This window comes from Carcharhinus amblyrhynchos, unplaced genomic scaffold (assembly GCF_965287045.1).
Source record: "Carcharhinus amblyrhynchos unplaced genomic scaffold, sCarAmb.v2.hapA chromosome_122, whole genome shotgun sequence".
Classification (NCBI taxonomy): domain Eukaryota; kingdom Metazoa; phylum Chordata; class Chondrichthyes; order Carcharhiniformes; family Carcharhinidae; genus Carcharhinus; species Carcharhinus amblyrhynchos.
In genome coordinates this window covers 284,982-306,260 of record NW_027649862.1, presented here as the reverse complement: position 1 = coordinate 306,260, position 21,279 = coordinate 284,982, and the positions used below count along the sequence as shown (strand labels likewise).

General features: G+C 55.3%; 2 protein-coding genes across 3 annotated transcripts in view; one reads left to right on the top strand and one right to left on the bottom strand.

Moving 5' to 3' along the window:
* ints3 (integrator complex subunit 3) overlaps positions 1-21,279 on the top strand; it is a 254,467-nt gene that overhangs the window by 144,075 nt on the left and 89,113 nt on the right. The window lies entirely within an intron of this gene.
* ash1l (ash1 (absent, small, or homeotic)-like (Drosophila)) overlaps positions 15,961-21,279 on the bottom strand; it is a 245,067-nt gene continuing 239,748 nt past the window's right edge. For both annotated transcript variants that reach the window (XM_080183023.1, XM_080183024.1), the window contains one exon: positions 15,961-21,052. In XM_080183023.1, coding sequence (XP_080039149.1) covers positions 20,961-21,052 — 92 coding nt within the window. In that variant the 3' untranslated portion in view covers positions 15,961-20,960. The remainder of the gene's footprint in view (positions 21,053-21,279) is intronic.

Genomic DNA, 21,279 nt, shown 5'->3' with positions numbered 1-21,279 from the left:
GGTGCTGAGGGAGCGCCGCACTGTGGGGAGGGTCGGTGCCCAGGGAGCGCCGCACTGTGGGGAGGGTCGGTGCTGAGGGAGCGCCGCACTGTGGGAGGGTCGGTGCCCAGGGAGCGCCGCACTGTGGGAGGGTCGGTGCCGAGGGATCGCCGCACTGTGGGAGGGTCGGTGCCGAGGGAGCGCCGCACTGTGGGAGGGTCGGTGCTGAGGGAGCGCCGCACTGTGGGAGGGTCGGTGCCGAGGGAGCGCCGCACTGTGGGGAGGGGTGTAAACACACTGCATACGGGTGCTGAGACCATTCCGCTCTCTCTCTTACCTTCCTTGATGGTCTTGTCCCTTCCGTCTGCCTTGCCACGAGCTCTGTCCCCTTGTCCCTCCGGGATGGCGAGTTCCTTCCCTGGAGCCTCGCTCTGCCTCCTGTCTGGTCCTGCTCCGTGGAACGTCTCGGTGAGTCGGGGCTCCGTGCCGCACTGACTGCGGTCCGAGTGGCCTGAGCTGCGGAGCTCAGTGCGGAGACTCTGTCCTCTGCGCTGACCGGCGCCCCTTCCCTCTGATACACCGCTCGCTGCCTCGGTGCCCGCTTTCTGCAGCACCCTCCTCGGCCTCCTTCCTCGGGGCTGTTCTGGGTGTCTGCGAGGCTGGCTGGACCTTGTCCCTCGTGGTCTGGGTGTTCACGGCACCGCGTGTATCTCTCTGGCTCAGGGGGAGCCCCGTATTGCTCCGGTATCGTAACTCCCGGAAGGTGATGACTGCCCCCTGCTGCCTCCAGCCGTTCGGGGCCCCGGGCACGGCTCCTACCCGGGATGAGGTGCCAGGGACAGGGGGCAGCTCGCCCTCGGGTGAGAATGTCATTAACCAGTCGCTCTTATCCCTCTCTGCTCTTAGCCCCGGAGTGCCCTCCTGCGCTCTGCCGCCTCCTCTGTGCCAACTCATGAAAGGAGGTGATGTTCCTGGGTGTCCGCATATCGGGCGGGGCTTTGTCCCAGCGTGGAGCTCTGCGGACCGGCCTTTGTCCCCAGCGTGGAGCTCTGCGGACCGGGCTTTGTCCCCCTGTGCGGAGCTCTGCGGACCGGGCTTTGTCCCCACTGCGGAGCTCTGCAGGCTGGGGTTTGGTCCCTGCACGGAGCTCTGTGGACCGGGCTTTGTCTCCATTGCGGAGCTTTGTAGAACGGGCTTTGTCCGCTGTATGGAGCTCTGCGGACCGGGCTTTGTCCCCTGCGTGGAGCTCTGCGGGCTGGAGTTTGGTGCCTGAATGGAGGTCTGCGGGCTGGGGTTTGGTTGCCAGGCAGAGCTCTGCAGGCTGGGCCTTGGTCCCTGTGTGGAGCAATGCAGTCTGGGGTTTGGTCCCTGTGTGGAGCTCTGTGGGCTGGGGCTTGGCCTCTACGTGGAGCTCTCCAGGCTGGGGTTTGGTTCCTGTGCGGAGCTCTGTGGGCTTGGTTTTGACCTTAGTGTGGAGCTCTGCAGACTGTGCTTTGTCCCCAGTGTGGACCTCTGTGGGCTGGGCGTTGGTCCCTACGTGGAGCTCGCTGGCTGGGCTTTGTCCTCAGTGCTGAGCTCTGCGGGCTGGGCTTTGTCCTCAGCGCTGAGCTCCGCGGGCTGGGCTTTGTCCCCAGCGCGGAGCTCTGCGGGCTGGGCTTTGTCCTCAGTGCTGAGCTCTGCGGGCTGGGCTTTGTCCTCAGCGCTGAGCTCCGCGGGCTGGGCTTTGTCCCCAGCGCGGAGCTCTGCGGGCTGGGCTTTGTCCTCAGCGCTGAGGTCTGCGGGCTGGGCTTTGTCCCCAGCGTGGAGCTCTGCGGGCTGGGCTTGTCCCCAGCGCGGAGCTCTGCGGGCTGGGCTTTGTCCCCAGCGCGGAGCTCTGCGGGCTGGGCTTTGTCCCCCAGCGCGGAGCTCTGCGGGCTGGGCTTTGTCCCCAGCGCGGAGCTCTGCGGGCTGGGCTTTGTCCCCAGCGCGGAGCTCTGCGGGCTGGGCTTTGTCCCCAGCGCGGAGCTCTGCGGGCTGGGCTTTGTCCCCAGCGCGGAGCTCTGCGGGCTGGGCTTTGTCCCCAGCGCGGAGCTCTGCGGGCTGGGCTTTGTCCCCAGCGCGGAGCTCTGCGGGCTGGGCTTTGTCCCCAGCGCGGAGCTCTGCGGGCTGGGCTTTGTCCCCAGCGCGGAGCTCTGCGGGCTGGGCTTTGTCCCCAGCGCTGAGCTCTGCGGGCTGGGACTCAGTGGAAGTTGGAGTGTCTCGAAGGTGATGAGCAGCCCGTCCTGCGAGCTGGTGACAGGGAACAGCCTGGGAGCTTCGTCAAATGGAGAGAGTGTTACCGGCTCCGGACGGTGACTGAGCCCCTGCCCACACCCGGGCAGAGTGAGGGGAGCTAAAGGCTGAGGAGGAGGAGGGTTGGTGGACGGGGCTGGAGAGGGGGCGACCGGCCCTCGGGACAGGGGGCGGTGGGGTCACCTCTCCCCGCCGACCCCCGACCTGCAACCCGGGGGGCAGGGCTGAGGTTCTGGTTGACGTCCGAAGGGGGTTGGGCGAGGACCAGGAGCGGCACGGCGCTGACGGAGTCCAGGTCGACCCCGGGCAGCTCCGGCTCAGAGGGGCGCTGTCGGGCCTGACCCCGGCTCGCTGGGAGCAGGGGCTGGCGCGGGAGACCCCTGCCTCCTGAGGCTGTCCGGCCGCTCGGGGGCTGGGAAACGTGTCCTGGCGAATGGCGTCGGGACTGGAGTCACTACTGAGTGGGGAGGAGTAGGAGGAGGAGGGGGAGGGAGACGGGGTAGGGGAGGGGGAGGGGGTAGGGGAGGGGGACGGGGTAGGGGAGGGGGAGGGGGTAGGGGAGTGGGTAGGGAGGAGAACGGGGAGGGGGTAGAGGTTGGCACCGAGGGCGGTCACTCAGGGGAGGCCCCCTGCCGTGGGCGAGTGGGGGCAGGAGCGGCAGCGCTCCTGGGGGTTGTTGGAGTTGGCATCCAGCCTTGGCGGGTGGTCAGTGGCCTTGCCCTGGCACTCAGCGCAGATGGAGACCACCTCCCTCTTCTCCCAGGTGCCCACCGTGGAGGTGCCCAGGGGAAGCTGGGCCGGGCCCTCCTGGGCTCTGGCCAACAGGAAGCTGCCCGCGTAATGCCCGAGGGACGTCCCTCGCAGCCGCAGCGTGTTGAGGTTCTTGAGGGCGCATCCCTTGGCTGCAAGGACCCGGTTAGAGGGCATGTGGCATTGGGGGGCAGGAGGTGGTCAAATTCCTGGATGATGCAGGGTATACACCACTGGAAATCATGGCCCCCTCACTCTCCAGGGGTGACCCTCCCTCATCAATCAGTGCCCCTCAGCTGGGGGAGGTGGTGCGGAGGAGCGAGGAAGGAGGGACGGAGGGCCAAGAAAGGAGGGACAGAGTGCCGAGGAAGGAGGGACGGAGGGCCAAGAAAGGAGGACAGAGTGCCGAGGAAGGAGGGACGGAGGGCCAAGAAAGGAGGGACAGAGTGCCGAGGAAGGAGGGACGGAGGGCCAAGAAAGGAGGGACAGTGCCGAGGAAGGGTCCTGTTACCTTCTAATTTGAAGATTTTTTTCCTCCTTCCCCCTCTGCCTCCAGTAATCACACCCCACCCACCCCAGGGAAACTCTCACCCCAGCGGACCCTCCCCCACTTCCAATCACCTCCTTGTAGAGTCAGTGAGGATGTGACAGTGCAGACTCTCTCTCTGTTCACTCCAGTGGGGCTTGGTGTTGCCTATTACTGGTGTGGATCTGCTGATTGATCTCCTCAGGCCTCTCGCGCTGCTCTCTTACACTCAGGACCGTGCACACTGGCAAGAAGAGAGAGGAGAAAGGGGTAATTATAATATCGCTGCACCCACCCCACCCCACCCCAAATCATCCCCACCGTCAACAGCAAACCCACTCTCCAGAACCAAAGAACATCCATCCAGTACGCCTACACGTCAAAGTGTGCGTGTGTGTGTCTGAGTGTGCACGTGTGTGTGTGTGTGTGAATGTACGCGCAAAAGTGTGCATGTGTCTGAATGTATGTGTTTGTAAGCATGTGTGTCTATGAGTGTGTATGACTGTGTGTGTGTGTGTGTGTGTGTTGTGTGTGAAGGTGTGCACGTGAGTGTGCTTGTGTGAGTGTGCCTGTGCCTGCCTGTGTGTGTGTGTGCCTGTGTGTGTGTGTGTGCCTGCCTGTGTGTGTGTGTGCCTGCGTGTGTGTGTGTGCCTGCCTGTGTGTGTGTGTGTGCCTGTGTGTGTGTGCCTGTGTGGTGTGTGCCTGTGTGTGTGTGTGTGCCTGTGTGTGTGTGCCTGTGTGTGTGTGTGCCTGCGTGTGTGTGTGTGCCTGCCTGTGTGTGTGTGTGTGCCTGTGTGTGTGTGCCTGTGTGTGTGTGTGCCTGTGTGTGTGTGTGTGCCTGTGTGTTTGCCTGCCTGTGTGTGTGTGTGCTGTGTGTGTGCGCCTGTGTGTGCCTGTGTGTGTGTGTGCCTGTGTGTGTGTGCCTGTGTGTGCCTGTGTGTGTGTGTCTGTGTGTGTGTGCCTGTGTGTGTCTGTGTGTGTGTGCCTGTGTGTGTCTGTGTGTGTGTGTGTGCCTGTGTGTGTGTGTCTGTGTGTGTGTGCCTGTGTGTGTCTGTGTGTGTGTGCCTGTGTGTGTCTGTGTGTGTGTGTGTGCCTGTGTGTGTGTGTGCCTGTGTGTGTGTGCCTGTGTGTGCCTGTGTGTGTGTGTCTGTGTGTGTGTGCCTGTGTGTGTCTGTGTGTGTGTGCCTGTGTGTGCCTGTGTGTGTGTGTCTGTGTGTGTGTGTGTGTCTGTGTGTGTGTGCCTGTGTGTGTCTGTGTGTGTGTGCCTGTGTGTGCCTGTGTGTGTGTGTCTGTGTGTGTGTGTGTGTCTGTGTGTGTGTGCCTGTGTGTGTCTGTGTGTGTGTGCCTGTGTGTGTGTGCCTGTGTGTGTGTGTGTGCCTGTGTGTGCCTGTGTGTGTGTGTCTGTGTGTGTGTGTGTGTGTGCCTGTGTGTGTGTGCCTGTGTGTGTGTGTGTGCCTGTGTGTGTGTGTGTGTGTGTCGAGAATCATCTCCGCTGACATCCAGTCACACCCCGAGTGTAAGATCCACCCACCCCGCGTCCCCGACCTCGCCAGCCACAGACTCCCCGCACCAAGTTTGCCCCTCTACCCCAGCCAGGGTCACCCCCTCCCCATGAAATGAGATGCCCCCTTCCCCCCACAGCACGGGGTTCTGCACCTCCCCCACCACCACGCCCCCGGGGAACTGCCAGGGGTGGCTTCAGCTCGGTCTAATGCCCCAGTTCCACACCCTCTGCAATGTACACCTAGCTCACCCACTGTAACAACAGCTCCCCCACCGAGAACCAGCAAGACAGAGAGAGGACAAGAGGGTGATGTCACCCTCCTGTGGGGTGGTGGGTGGGGAAGGGGACACACACACCCTGCTCTGACGCCTCCCCATCCCTATCTTCCCGCAGTATTATCACTGCTGCTGACAGCAATCCGCAGCGGTGTCACACTGCGATGGGACAGAGGGGTGGGGTAGGGAGAGTCGAGCTGGAGAGGGGGTGGTGGTGGGGGGGGGAGGTAGGGGAACAGTGAGAGAAGGTGCTTACCTGGGGAGGGAAGCAGATCGAGGTGAGTCTCTCCTCTGGGCTGCTGCTGTGGGGGGGGGGGAAGCAGTTCTGTTTTATAACAGAAACCAGGCAGAAGCCTGAGCTATCTCCCCCCGCCCTGCACCATCTGCCAGGCTGGCGGAGTGAAGGCTTTCTCTCTCTCTCTCTCTCTCACACACACACCCTGGATAATGCAGAGCCCTTTCCTCCACCCATCCACTCAATCTCAGCCCCTGGGGAGTTTGGGGGGGGGGGGTGGGGTGGGAAGAGGCAGTGACTGACGCAAGGCAGCAGGATCAACCTGCACCACCATTGGTTCCTCCCAGGGATATGTGAATGAGGGCACTGGCACTTAAAGCAGTAACACAACCCACAAACACAGCAAACCACCAACTGATCATAAAACAGAGGATGCACACACCCCAGCAATATTCCAGAAAGGATTACCAGGATTCTCAGTGAGCTGGAACACTCTCCCCCTCCATATACCCACTGCCATCCACATATCACATCCTGGGTACACGCGCCTATCTAACAGTTACTGCCCACGCCTCATTGTCGTTTGGGGGTCGGTGGGGGGGGGGTGGTGGGGGAGAGGAAATATTGGCGATGTAATTCCAAAGATGTGTAGGTTAGGGGGATTGGCCATGCTAAATTGTCCCTTAGTGTCCAAAGATGTGCAGGTTAGGGGGATTGGCCGTGCTAAATTGTCCCTTAGTGTCCAAAGATGTGCAGGTTAGGGTGGATTGGCCATGCTAAATTGCCCCTTAGTGTCCAAAGATGTGTAGGTTAGGGTGGATTGGCCATGCTAAATTGCCCCTTAGTGTCCAAAGATGTGCAGGTTAGGGTGGATTGGCCATGCTAAATTGCCCCTTAGTGTCCAAAGATGTGTAGGTTAGGGTGGATTGGCCATGCTAAATTGCCCCTTAGTGTCCAAAGATGTGCAGGTTAGGGTGGATTGGCCATGCTAAATTGCCCCTTAGTGTCCAAAGATGTGCAGGTTAGGGGGATTGGCCATGCTAAATTGTCCCTTAGTGTCCAAAGATGTGTAGGTTAGGGGGATTGGCCGTGCTAAATTGTCCCTTAGTGTCCAAAGATGTGTAGGTTAGGGTGGATTGGCCGTGTTAAATTAGAACATAGAATATTACAGCGCAGTACAGGCCCTTCGGCCCTCAATGTTGAGCCAACCAGTGGAACCAATCTAATGACCCTCTAACCTAAACTATTCCAATGTTATCCATATGCCTATCCACTGACCATTTGAATGCCTCATAATTGGCGAGTCCACAACTGCTGCAGGCAGGGCATTCCACGCCCTTACTACCCTCTGAGTAAAGAACCTACCTTTGACATCCACCCTATAATTACTACCCCTCAATTTAAAGCTATGTCCCCTTGTGTCAGCCATCACCATCTGAGGAAAAAGGCTCTCACTGTCCACCCTTTCTAACCTTCTGATCATCTCGTATGCCTCAAATAGGTCACCTCTTAACCTTCTTCTCTCTAATGAAAATAACCTCAAGTCCCTCAGCCTTTCCTCATAAGACCTTCCCACCGTACCAGGCAACATCCTGGTAAACCTCCTCTGCACCCTTTCCAATGCCTCCACATCGTTCTTATAATGTGGCGACCAGAACTGTACTCAATACTCCAAGTGCAGCCGCACCAGACTTTTGTACAGTTGCAACATGATCTCACGGCTCTGAAATTCAATCCCACTACAATAAAGGCTAACACACCGTACGCCTTCTTAACAACCTTATCAACCTGGGTGCCAACTTTCAGGGATCTATGCACATGTACACCGAGATCTCTCTGCTCGTCGACACTACCAAGAGTCCTCCCATTAGCCCTATATTCTGTAATCCTGTTACTCTTACCAAAGTGAATCACCTCACACTTTTCCGCATTAAACTCTATTTGCCACCTCTCAGCCCAGCTCTGCAGCTTATCTACGTCCCTCTGCAAACTGTAACATCCATCCTCACTGTCTACAACTCCTCCGACTTTAGTGTCCTCCGCAAATTTACTAACAAATCCTTCTACACCCTCATCTAGGTATTTATAAAAATGACAAACAGCAGTGGCCCCAAAACAGATCCCTGCGGTACACCACTAGTAACCAAACTCCAGGTTGAATATTTCCCATCAACCACCACCCTCTGTCTTCTATCAGCTAGCCAATTCCTGATCCAAACTGCTAAATCACCCTCAATCCCATGCAAGCGTATTTTCTGCAGTAGCCTACCATGGGGAACCTTATCAAACGCTTTGCTAAAATCCATATACACCACATCAACTGCCTTACCCGTATCCACCTCTTTGGTCACCTTCTCAAACAACTATGTCCCTTAGTGTCCAACGATATGCAGGTTAGGTGGATTGGTCATGCTAAATTGCCCCTTAGTGTCCAACGATATGCAGGTTAGGTGGATTGGCCATGCTAAATGTGTGGGGCACTGGGTCAGGGCTCCGGGGCACTCTGCAGGAGGTTGTGGGGAGTGAACCTCCAGGCGCAGTGGTGAAGCCGCCCCTCTGCCCCTCACCAGCAGAGGGAGCTCCCCACTGCTTCCATCACTCTCAACAACAGTCTGCATTCACACAGCATCCAGAACCATTCAACCAGGCAGGGTAATGTCCTACACTGCTGCCCAGACATGGGAGCCAAAACTCAACACTCAACACACAGGGAAATTTCAGGGACAGGAGAGTATTAAACTGCGTCTCACAGAAGGAGAGAGAGAGAGAGAAACAGACAGACAGACAGACAGACACACACACACACACACACACACAGAGGTGGAGAGGTTGAGGGAGGGAATTCTAGAGCTTAGGGAACCCTCCCACTAGGTAGCTGAAGGCACCAATTGTCAGGGTGTGCTCGAAAGGCTGGAATTGGAAGAGCAGATCTCAGAGGGTTGTCAGGGCTGGAGGGGGTTACAGAGATAGGGAGGGGGTGTAGGGGGCTGGAGGGGGTTACAGAGATAGGGAGGGGGTGTAGGGGCTGGAGGGAGTTACAGAGATAGGGAGGGGGTGTAGGGGCTGGAGGGAGTTACAGAGATAGGGAGGGGGTGTAGGGGGCTGGAGGGGGGTTACAGAGATAGGGAGGGGGTGTAGGGGGCTGGAGGAGGTTACAGAGATAGGGAGGGGGTGTAGGGGGCTGGAGGAGGTTACAGAGATAGGGAGGGGGTGTAGGGGGCTGGAGGGGGTTACAGAGATAGGGAGGGGGTGTAGGGGGCTGGAGGGGGGTTACAGAGATAGGGAGGGGGTGTAGGGGGCTGGAGGGGGTTACAGAGATAGGGAAGGGGTGTAGGGGGCTGGAGGGGGTTACAGAGATAGGGAAGGGGTGTAGGGGGCTGGAGGTTGTTACAGAGATAGGGAGGGGGTGTAGGGGCTGGAGGAGGTTACAGAGATAGGGAGGGGGTGTAGGGGCTGGAGGATGTTACAGAGATAGAGAGGGGGTGTAGGGGGCTGGAGGAGGTTACAGAGATAGGGAGGGGGTGTAGGGGGCTGGAGGAGGTTACAGAGATAGGGAGGGGTTGTAGGGGCTGGAGGAGGTTACAGAGATAGGGAGGGGGTGTACGGGCTGGAGGTTGTTACAGAGATAGGGAGGGGGTGTAGGGGCTGGAGGAGGTTACAGAGATAGGGAGGGGGTGTAGGGGCTGGAGGAGGTTACAGAGATAGGGAGGGGGTGTAGGGGTGGAGGATGTTACAGAGATAGGGAGGGGGTGTAGGGGCTGGAGGAGGTTACAGAGATAGGGAGGGGGTGTAGGGGCTGGAGGGGATTACAGAGATAGGGAGGGGGTGTAGGGACTGGAGGAGGTTACAGAGATAGGGAGGGGGTGTAGGGGCTGGAGGAGGTTACAGAGATAGGGAGGGGGTGTACGGGCTGGAGGTTGTTACAGAGATAGGGAGGGGGTGTAGGGGCTGGAGGAGGTTACAGAGATAGGGAGGGGGTGTAGGGGCTGGAGGAGGTTACAGAGATAGGGAGGGGGTGTAGGGGTGGAGGATGTTACAGAGATAGGGAGGGGGTGTAGGGGCTGGAGGAGGTTACAGAGATAGGGAGGGGGTGTAGGAGCTGGAGGGGATTACAGAGATAGGGAGGGGGTGTAGGGACTGGAGGAGGTTACAGAGATAGGGAGGGGGTGTAGGGGGCTGGAGGGGGTGTAGGGGGCTGGAGGGGGTTACAGAGATAGGGAGGGGGTGTAGGGGTGGAGGATGTTACAGAGATAGGGAGGGGGTGTAGGGGTGGAGGATGTTACAGAGATAGGGAGGGGGTGTAGGGGCTGGAGGAGGTTACAGAGATAGGGAGGGGTTGTAGGGGCTGGAGGAGGTTACAGAGATAGGGAGGGGGTGTACGGGCTGGAGGTTGTTACAGAGATAGGGAGGGGGTGTAGGGGCTGGAGGAGGTTACAGAGATAGGGAGGGGGTGTAGGGGCTGGAGGAGGTTACAGAGATAGGGAGGGGGTGTAGGGGTGGAGGATGTTACAGAGATAGGGAGGGGGTGTAGGGGCTGGAGGAGGTTACAGAGATAGGGAGGGGGTGTAGGGGCTGGAGGGGATTACAGAGATAGGGAGGGGGTGTAGGGACTGGAGGAGGTTACAGAGATAGGGAGGGGGTGTAGGGGCTGGAGGAGGTTACAGAGATAGGGAGGGGGTGTACGGGCTGGAGGTTGTTACAGAGATAGGGAGGGGGTGTAGGGGCTGGAGGAGGTTACAGAGATAGGGAGGGGGTGTAGGGGCTGGAGGAGGTTACAGAGATAGGGAGGGGGTGTAGGGGTGGAGGATGTTACAGAGATAGGGAGGGGGTGTAGGGGCTGGAGGAGGTTACAGAGATAGGGAGGGGGTGTAGGGGCTGGAGGGGATTACAGAGATAGGGAGGGGGTGTAGGGACTGGAGGAGGTTACAGAGATAGGGAGGGGGTGTAGGGGGCTGGAGGGGGTGTAGGGGGCTGGAGGGGGTTACAGAGATAGGGAGGGGGTGTAGGGGTGGAGGATGTTACAGAGATAGGGAGGGGGTGTAGGGGTGGAGGATGTTACAGAGATAGGGAGGGGGTGTAGGGGCTGGAGGAGGTTACAGAGATAGGGAGGGGGTGTAGGGGCTGGAGGCTGTACAGGTGTGCTGGGAGGGAGAGAGGGAGTGATTGCTGGGAGCTAGCATTCACCCACAGGCTGAATGGCCTTGTTTAGTATACACTGTGTTACACAGACACAGGAACCATTCCCACTCAGCTCACTGCAAATCCAGGGCTGCTCCCTGAACTGGGAAGCGTACCAAGTGGAACTGATTGGGCCCTGGTTCAGCATTCTGGAACTATCTGGGATTTCTCCAAACCCACTCTCCCTCTACAGGGAAAGCAGAAATTACTGGAAATCTCAACATGTTAAACATCATCCACATGGAGAGAGAGACAGAGAGACAGAGACAGAGACAGAGAGACAGGGACAGAAACAGAGAGAGACACAGAAAGACACAGAGAGAGGCAGAGAGAGACAGACGCACAGAGAGACAGAGAGAGAGACACAGAGAGAGAGAGAGATGCACAGAGAGAGAGAGACGGACAGAGAGAGACACAGAGAGAGAGATAGACAGACAGAGAGAGAGAGGGAGACAGAGAGACAGAGAGAGAGAGACAGAGACAGGCAGAGAGAGACAGAGACAGGCAGAGAGAGACAGACAGGCGAGACAGTCAGACAGACAGACAGTTGGAAAGAGAGAGAAAGAGACAAAAAGAGAGAGAGAATTAGAGACAGAAAGAGAGAGAGAGGGAGACAGAAAAGGTGAAGCAAAGAGAGCTGAGACAGGGTGAGTGACAGAGAAGTGAGAATGAGAGAGCGAAAGAAGGGGGTAGAAAGGGGGAGAGATAGAGATAGACAGAGGGAGACAGAGAAAAGGGGTGGTAGAGAGGAAGAGGGAGAGGGAAAAGACAGACCGCCTGCGCTCCCTCGGCACCGACCCTCCCGCAGTGCGGCGCTCCCTCGGCACCGACCCTCCCGCAGTGCGGCGCTCCCTCGGCACCGACCCTCCCGCAGTGCGGCGCTCCCTCGGCACCGACCCTCCCGCAGTGCGGCGCTCCCTCGGCACCGACCCTCCCGCTGTGCGGCGCTCCCTCGGCACCGACCCTCCCGCTGTGCGGCGCTCCCTCGGCACCGACCCTCCCGCTGTGCGGCGCTCCCTCGGCACCGACCCTCCCGCTGTGCGGCGCTCCCTCGGCACCGACCCTCCCGCTGTGCGGCGCTCCCTCGGCACCGACCCTCCCGCTGTGCGGCGCTCCCTCGGCACCGACCCTCCCACAGTGCGGCGCTCCCTCGGCACCGACCCTCCCACAGTGCGGCGCTCCCTCAGCACCGACCCTCCCACAGTGCGGCGCTCCCTCAGCACCGACCCTCCCACAGTGCGGCGCTCCCTCAGCACCGACCCTCCCACAGTGCGGCACTCCCTCAGCACCGACCCTCCCCACAGTGCGGCACTCCCTCAGCACCGACCCTCCCCACAGTGCGGCGCTCCCTCAGCACTGACCCTCCCACAGTGCGGCGCTCCCTCAGCACTGACCCTCCCACAGTGCGGCGCTCCCTCAGCACTGACCCTCCCACAGTGCGGCGCTCCCTCAGCACCGACCCTCCCACAGTGCGGCGCTCCCTCAGCACTGACCCTCCCGCAGCGCCCCCTCGGCACCGACCCTCCCACGGCGCTCCCTCGGCACCGACCCTCCCGCAGCGCGGCGCTCCCTCGGCGCCGACCCTCCCGCAGCGCGGCGCTCCCTCGGCGCCGACCCTCCCGCAGCGCGGCGCTCCCTCGGCGCCGACCCTCCCGCAGTGCGGCGCTCCCTCGGCGCCGACCCTCCCGCAGTGCGGCGCTCCCTCGGCGCCGACCCTCCCGCAGTGCGGCGCTCCCTCGGCGCCGACCCTCCCGCAGTGCGGCGCTCCCTCGGCGCCGACCCTCCCGCAGTGCGGCGCTCCCTCGGCGCCGACCCTCCCGCAGTGCGGCGCTCCCTCGGCGCCGACCCTCCCGCAGTGCGGCGCTCCCTCGGCGCCGACCCTCCCGCAGTGCGGCGCTCCCTCGGCGCCGACCCTCCCGCAGTGCGGCGCTCCCTCGGCGCCGACCCTCCCGCAGTGCGGCGCTCCCTCGGCGCCGACCCTCCCGCAGTGCGGCGCTCCCTCGGCGCCGACCCTCCCGCAGTGCGGCGCTCCCTCGGCGCCGACCCTCCCGCAGTGCGGCGCTCCCTCGGCGCCGACCCTCCCGCAGTGCGGCGCTCCCTTGGCGCCGACCCTCCCGCAGTGCGGCGCTCCCTCGGCACCGACCCTCCCGCTGTGCGGCGCTCCCTCGGCACCGACCCTCCCACAGTGCGGCGCTCCCTCGGCACCGACCCTCCCACAGTGCGGCACTCCCTCGGCACCGACCCTCCCCACAGTGCGGCGCTCCCTCAGCACCGACCCTCCCACAGTGCGGCGCTCCCTCAGCACCGACCCTCCCACAGTGCGGCGCTCCCTCAGCAGTGCGCTATAACATCAATCACTCTCTTGTTGTTCTTAAGTCTGTGAATTTGAAGCCATGACTTTACAGTTTGAGGTGAAAGGGCACCGTGCCCTCTGTCAAACTCTGACATGTCTGTTTGAAGGCAACTCGGCTGAAAGGGGGCAGCAGAGGTCCTCGTTCCTCTTCACGCTTTGACAAGCGATCATAAACAGCGAGAGTGTCCTTAATTGTCTGACCCCGAGGGCAGTGGCTGGAGGGGTAAAAGGTCATGTCAGCAGCTGCTGTCCTTTTCAAATCCAGTGCACACCACGCAGCTTAACTCAGCAAACTTCCTGCTGTGATGTGATTCACTGCAGTACAGGGTGCTGCCCTTCCACGTAGAAAGAGAGGCAGCAAGTACTATTCAGCACAGTTACACGGAGGCAGTCACTTCCAAAACCCAATGGGGAATTCAGGAGAGACATCTATACCCAGAGAATGTGGGACTCACTCCTACCAGAAGTGGGGGGAGAATGTGGCACTCGCTCCCACAGGGAGTGAGGAGAGAATGTGGGTCTAACCTTTTTATTTGTATATTTTTTTTCCTTTTTTCCATTATTTCATTTTTCTATCTCTGTATATCTTGCTGCATCTCATTTCCCACCTTGTCTCCCCCCTTCCCATTTGAAGGTTGGCACAGAGGAGCAGAGGTTAGCGCTGCTGCCTCTCAGCGCCAGGGACCTGGGTTCGATTCCCAGCTTGGGTCACTGTGTGGACACTGCACATTCTCCCAGTGTCTGCGTGGGTTTCCTCCAGGTGCTCTAGTTTCCTCCCACAGTCTGAAAGACGTGCTGGTTAGGGTGCATTGGCTGTGCTAAATTCTCCCTCACCTGAACAGGCGCTGCAATGTGTCTGGAATGAGCTGTTGTAGAGGTGGGTATAATTTTGTCTTTTAAAAAGCATTTAGACAGTTACATGGGTAACATGGGTATAGCAGGGTATGGGCCAAATGCAGGCAATTGGGACTGGCTTTGGGGTTGAAAAAAAAGGTGGCATGGACAAGTAGGGCCTGTTTCCATGCTGTAAACCTCTATGACTAGGGGATTATCACAGTGTTTCACTTTGCAGTGTTAATATAAGCTAATAAGTAAACTGTAAACTTTAAACTTGTCCAGGCTTTAAAAGCCTTAAGAATAAAGAGGCAAAATGTCACATTTTCATTATTTTAGTAATTTGTGGTTCCCACATCGGTGGAAAAGCAAACTGTAACTGCTCACAACAGAACTTCAAGGAAATGTGTGCTTAACTTCCTCCTTGGCTATGGAACATGTGCAGTGCCCAAACTAGCTGGGAAGGACCCGTGTTAGAGTACCAGAGCAGAAACCCATTAAAGTTGATTTATTAATGCAAGCTGACTTGCGACACTAACACTGCAATAAAGTTACTGTGAAAATCCCGTAGTCACCATACTCCAGTGCCTGTTCGGCTCATGAAGTCTGTACCAACTCTGTTCAGGCCCACTCCTGCACCTGCCCCGTAACCCCATATATTTACCCCTCTAATCCACCCAACCTGCACATCCTTGGACACTAAAGAGACAATTTAGCATGGCCAGTCCACCTAACCTGCATATCTTTGGCGTGTGGGAGGAAACTGGAGCACTCGGAGGAAACCCACAGTTACAGACACACACAGAGTCACTCACTCACAGATGCATGCTTACATGCATAGACACACAAACACACACACACTCACTCACAGACGCACACTTACAAACACACATACACAATCTGATGTACACACAGTCACAGACACACAAACTTGCACACACAAAAACTTGCACACAGGGGGAGGTGATACCCTAGTGGTATTATCGCTAGACTATTAATCCAGAAACTCAGCTAATGTTCTGGGGGACCCGGGTTCGAATCCCACCACGGCAGATGGTGGAATTTGAATTCAATCAAAAAGATCTGGAATTAAGAATCTACTGATGACCCATTGTCGGAAAAACCCATCTGGTTCCCTTTAGGGAAGGAAATCTGCCGTCCTTACCCCGGTCTGGCCTACATGTGACTCCAGAGCCACAGCAATGTGGTTGACTCTCAACTGCCCCTCCAAGGGCAACTAGGGATGGGCAATAAATGCTGGACCAGCCAGTGACACCCATGTCCCACGAATGAACAAAATATATGGGGTGGCATGATGCAACAGTGGTTAGCATGGCTGCCTCATAGCTCAGGGATCTGGGTTCGATTCCTGGCTTGGGTCACTGTCTGTGCAGAATCTGCACATTCTCCCCGTGTCTGTGTGGGTTTCCTCCGGGTGCTCTTGTTTCCTCCCCATCTGAAAGATGTGCTTGTTAGGGAGCACTGACCGCGCTAAATTCTGACACTAATAAGTAAACTTTAAAACGACTTTAACTTTTAACCTGTGACAATAATAAAGTTTATTTATTAGTCACTGCGAAATTTCCTAGTTGCCACACTCCAGCACTTGTTCGGGTACACCAAGGGGCAATTTAGCATGGCCAATCCACCCAACCTGCACACCTTTGGACTGGGGAGGAAACTCACGCAGACACAGGGAGAATGTGCTGACTCCACGCAGTGACCCGAGCCGTGAATCGAACCCTCGTCTCTGGCATTGTGAGACAGCAGCGCTAACCCACTGTACTACCGTGCCACCCCAATAAATCAAATCAGAAGTGACCAGCCAGATGGGCTCTGACAAAGGGTAGCCTGCACTCGAAACGTCAGCCCTTCTCTCTGCTTACAGATGCTGCCCGACCTGCTGAGATGTTCCAGCGTTCTCTCCTTTGCTTTCAAAAGCAATCGCACGCTCTCGGGCCGTAGGAAGGGTCACCACAGACTGCTTGCCCGGGGGGATGGTCGAGGATGGCAAATGTCCGCGTTTTGATTCGAGAGAAGAACCACAAACGACGATTAAGAAAAAAAAAACAGTTTCTCCATTTAATACTAGACTTTCTCAAGTTGGGATACAAGCGTCTTTATGCAATTAACATCCAACGTTAAAATTCGTAATACATAATTTACAAAGATTAAGGTCAAAACAATTATCTATTAGATATGCTTCTGTAAAAAGTAAATATATTAGCAGCATTTTTTCAGCAAACAATCACACTGCCTACACCCATGCAGACTATAGTTATTATCTATTTGCAATAATGTAGTGCTTTTAAACAGCGATTTCTGTGACTTCGTTTTTTTTGTGATTTTTTTTTAAAAAGTAAACCCAAAAACAAAAAAAAACATTTAAAAATAAAAACCTGTCATCACTTTCTATGCCAGTAAAGGGGATGCGGGGGGGGTTGAGGGGAAGGAGAGGGAAAGAGAGGGGTTGGGGGAAGGAAGGAGGGAGGAGGAGAGAGGGGAGGGGAGGGAAATGAATGGCATTATCTAAGCTTTGATTGTCTAAAGTATGATTTAATCTTTCAGCAAAGGAAGAGCAAATGACATAGTGTGCCGTCTACATATATAAACATTTTTTTTTATTATTTTTTCTTATAGTGTTTGACACTATTTCCAAGGATGAAATGTCTTTCAGGAGACAAATGAAAATATTACAGACCTGTCAAAATTCCTATCAACGATGAGTCGAGTATTATATACTCACGTCTTCCGCTACTGTACAGTGTTGATTCGCAGTAAGAAAATAGTCAAAACGATCTTTCTCTTTTTTCGGTTATCTTTTTTAATAAAATACGATCTCAAAGGGGTTTCTTTTAAACTTTTGAGACACAAAAAAAGGGGAGGGGGGGAGGGAGAATGGGATGGAGCATGTTCCGTCGAGATTGACGCGATGCATTTGTACATTAGGACAGAGTTGGTCCGAAGTGGAGGAACATGTGACTACAGTATTGCTGACAACCTCACAAACTGGTTATGTACACATTGGCACATCATAATTTTTTTTGTATTTTTTTAAAAAAAAGACTTATTTTAAAAGGATGTCGGGAGCAGGACTGCGTAAGCTTACATACGGACAAAGCAAAGCTTTTTTTTTCCATTTTTAAAAATTTTTAGTTAAAATGGGCGGGGGGAAGGTACTACACTGTACAGTTCAAACAGAACAGAGACGTAGTGTCTTTATTGTTACTTTTACGCGAATGTCTTCTACTTCACGACAAATACTTTTTCATTTTAAATACTGCTTTTCATTTCTGTAGTGGCTTTCCATTTGTGTTCTCCTGCCTACTTCCTTAATTTCTTTTCTTAAAAAAAACAGAGAGAAGTTTTCACGCTGGCTCCAGTGAAGGAAGCAGGTTTTGTTACTGGTGACGCGCGCACACGCACGCACGCACGCACACACACACGCACACACACACACACACACACACACACACACACACACACACCTGGTTAATATTGTCTGCAGCTGAAGACCCCCAGTTTCCCCATATTGAGACCTCAGTTAAAATTGGCCCTGCATTGGTGAGTTCATCAGTCAGTCTGCTTTTCCCCACATCGTCCTGACACCGCGACCTGTGAATCCTTCCCGGTCGGGACAGCGCATCATCCAAATACCCTGGGTCTACACTGCTCCCCTCCTAATCCACCCAGGCAGACGAGAGCATGAGGAGAGACCTTTTAACCGCCCCCCCCTTCGACCCCGCCCCAGGTAATTCTGTGCCAACAATTATTCACTGGGATCTGGTGTAGTGACTGATAAGCACTCGCCCAGTGACTGAGCACTGGGTCAGGTTCTGGTCATCCTATTATAGAAAGGATATTATTAAACTAGAAAGAGTGCAGAAGAGATTTACTAGGATGCTACTGGGACTTGATGGATTGAGTTATAAGAGAGGCTGGATAGACTGGGACTTTTTTCTCTGGGGCATCGGAGGCTGAGGGGTGATCTTATAGGGGTCTATAAAATAATGAGGGGCACAGATCAGCTAGATAGTCAATATCTTTTCCCAAAGGGAGGGGGAGTCTAAAACTAGAGGGCAAAGGTTTAAGGTGAGAGGGGAGAGATACAAAAGGGTCCAGAGGGGCATTTTTTTCACACAGAGGGTGGTGAGTGCTTTGTCACTTTCTCCTCTTAGTTCGCAAGTTCCACTCTGATTAGGTGAAGCACAGTGAGACTCCCTTCACTCCCAGGTGGTGAAGGTCGCTCCCACCAGTCAGGAGGAAACAAGCTCATGTGTAGCTTGACCAGTGAGTGACTGAGCTGGCAATGACTCCTGACACAGAGGGTCCAGAGGAGATTCACCAGAACCATCCCAGGAATGAAGAGCTTGACATATGAGGAGTGTTAGAGGACTCTGAGTCTGTACTCGATGGAATTTAGAAGGATGAGAGGGGATCTCATTGAAACTTACAGGATACTGAGTGCCTGGATAGAGTGGACATGGGGAGAATGTTTCCATTAGTCTGAGAGACTGGGAACGGACGGCACAGCCTCAAGCTAAAGGGACGATCCTTTAAAACAGAGATGGGGTGTAATTTCTTCAGCCAGAGAGTGGGGAATCTGTGGAACTCTTTGCCACAGAGGAGGCTGGGTCATTGAGTGTCTTTAACACAGAGATAGATAGATTCCTGATTAATAAGGGGGTCAAGGGTTATCGGGGTCAACCATTCAGGGATCAAAGGCTACGGGGTGAATGGGGGTTGAGAAACTTAGTAGCCATGGCCCGAGTGATCTAATTCTGCTCCTATACCTTGTGGTCAACTGTGGCTCTCCTTAAAAAAGGGAAAGGTTGGCAAAAGAACCAGAAATGACACGAGGCAAAACGGATAAAAAGATTGGTGAAGAATTGAGATGTGCCACTTACGAGGGGACGGGGAAGGGGGAGATTCAAAAGTGGTCTGCAGATGAGAATTGGATAAATATTTATAGCAGAAAAAAAATTACCAAGGACTGGGGGGAAAGAGAGGAAGCAGGGTTAACTAACTGTCAGAGAAACAGGGCCTGCCTGATGGGCAGAATGGCTTCGCTCTGTGCCGTTCTGCGATGGTATAAAGAAAAAAATGAGAACTACAGGCCAGGAGTTCTGGAACAAGAGGTGAATAAGGATACAAACGTGAGAGAGTGCTACCATCTCTCCTATCATTCAGATCACGGCTACTGCTTTCTTTTTGCTGTTTAGTGATGTAATTTTTGTTTGGGGAGGGGTTCAGTAATTACACCGGGGCCCCAGTTTCACAGCACAGTTTGGGATGTGTGTCTCCGGACTTAAAGGTGTGGACAGGAAGTTGTAGGGAACTGGGGTAGGGAATGGCCTGAGACAGATTCTGGGTTGTAATGGGGCGGGGAAAGAGCCCGTTACGGGAAGGGTAGACACACACAGACTCCGAAAGCAGCAGGCTCGATGGGCTGAGCGTGCACCCTTGTTCCAAACTCTCAAAGGATTCCAGAGACATAAAACTGCCCTGAGTCAAACATTCAAAAACTCCAGGCTTCCTGTTGGGGGGTGTGTGTGTGTGTGTGGGTGAGGGGGGGAGAGAGACCTCTTAGGGCGACATGTTAACTGTACGAATATCCTCATGTGGAAAGAAGATTGATTAATCAAAGGTCACCCATTTTTAATAACAAAATTAACTCTTTGGCGCTTTTGATCTTTCATTCTCTTCTCCTTTACCAAAAAGTACTGGAAGCACAACTTACTGTGAGCTCTTACAGACTGCCCCCAAAGCGTCGGAGCTTGGATGTTCATAGTCACTGTCAGCAGAATCTGCTTCCCCTGAGGACTCTGGTGTGTGTGAACCTCAGGGAGCGAGATGTGTGTCTGTGCGTGTGTGTGGTATTGTTTCATTCCTTCACGCAATACACTGGACGCACAACAACAGCAACGACGCCTCCAAAATGTCCTCAATGAACCAAGAAAACGCGAAAACCAAAGATCCCACTCCACCCTCCCCTCCACCGACCCCAAAGACACTTTTAAGTGCTATTAAACCAGGCTCCCAATCCACTCGTATCCTTGTTAACCTCCCCCCCCCACCCCAATTTCTCTCCGGCCTCTGCTTCGTAATTGCTTTATTTGTTTTGTTTGGCTGCTGCTGTTGGCAGGGTGGGTTGTGACAACATTTCCAAGCAAGTACCGTACGTTGGTTGCTGTACCAGCACACCTGGGCAGCCTTTTGGTGCTCAGGGAGAGTGCAAAAAAAATAAAAAAGACTGGGCCTGGATTGTAAACGCCACCCTACCCCACCCCACCCCACTGCCTCGTTCATCAGCCATCTTCTCTTTCTCCATATACATATATATACACTCTGGACAAACGGGAATGACAATCACACTGGTGGATTCACATGTACAATCAAAGAACAGGAACAGAAATGGAGTTCAGTCCTTTTTTTTTAAAAAAAAACGAGATCTCTTGACGCTTGTGTATTAAACATTTCAATTGATGATGCCACTACATGGAGGGCGGGTTTGGCACCTGCGATAGTGCCCCACTTGCCCACCCCCCTCCCCCAAAATAAGAAGTTTCCTTCACTAGACTGCCACGGGCCGAAGGAGCACTCGGTGAACTGGATCGAATCTGCCCCCCAGCTCCTCCCTCCTCCACGTTTAATACGAGGAAGGCCGTGCACACACATACACACACACACACACGTGTGCACACACTGTCAGCGCACTCTACAGCTCAGCAGCGAGCTGGACCACTGTGTCCAAGTGCTAAAGCATAGTGAGTTTTGTGTCAGTTTCTTCTTCCCGACTGCACCTCCGCCTCTCCTGTCCTATTTTTAATAGTTTAATTAGATGGCTCAGGGGGAGGTGGTGGGGTGGGAGTAAGGGGAGGGGGTGGCGGGTGCGCGCGCGAGCGTGTGTGTGTGTGTGTGTGTGTATGTGGGGGGTGGGGGCTCATCCCTCACTCTCTCTCTCTCTCTTTGTCTCTCACGCTGTCAGGACGCAATAGGACAGGGCAAAAGCCAGGATTTCCAAGGCAGGAAAGACTCCTCTCCACGGTGGTACATCACTTCCTGAAGCTGCTCTCGGTTAACATCAATGTGCGTCTCCGCAGCCTTCTCCCCGAACCTTCCTCCAACAGGTAGGTCACATCGATAGCTGGAAAGCACACATCCCAAAGGGGAACTCAGTTACTAATCCAGGCCACGTGTACCTAACCAATTCATTCAGAACAGCCACTGGAATTCTACCACCTCCATCCACATCGGAGCAGGCAAGAGGCAGACACATGGCAAGTAACATTCATGCCACACAAGTGCCAGGCATTGTCCATCTCCAACATGGCTCACCTGAGGAAGGAACAGTGCTCCGAAAGCTCGTGATTC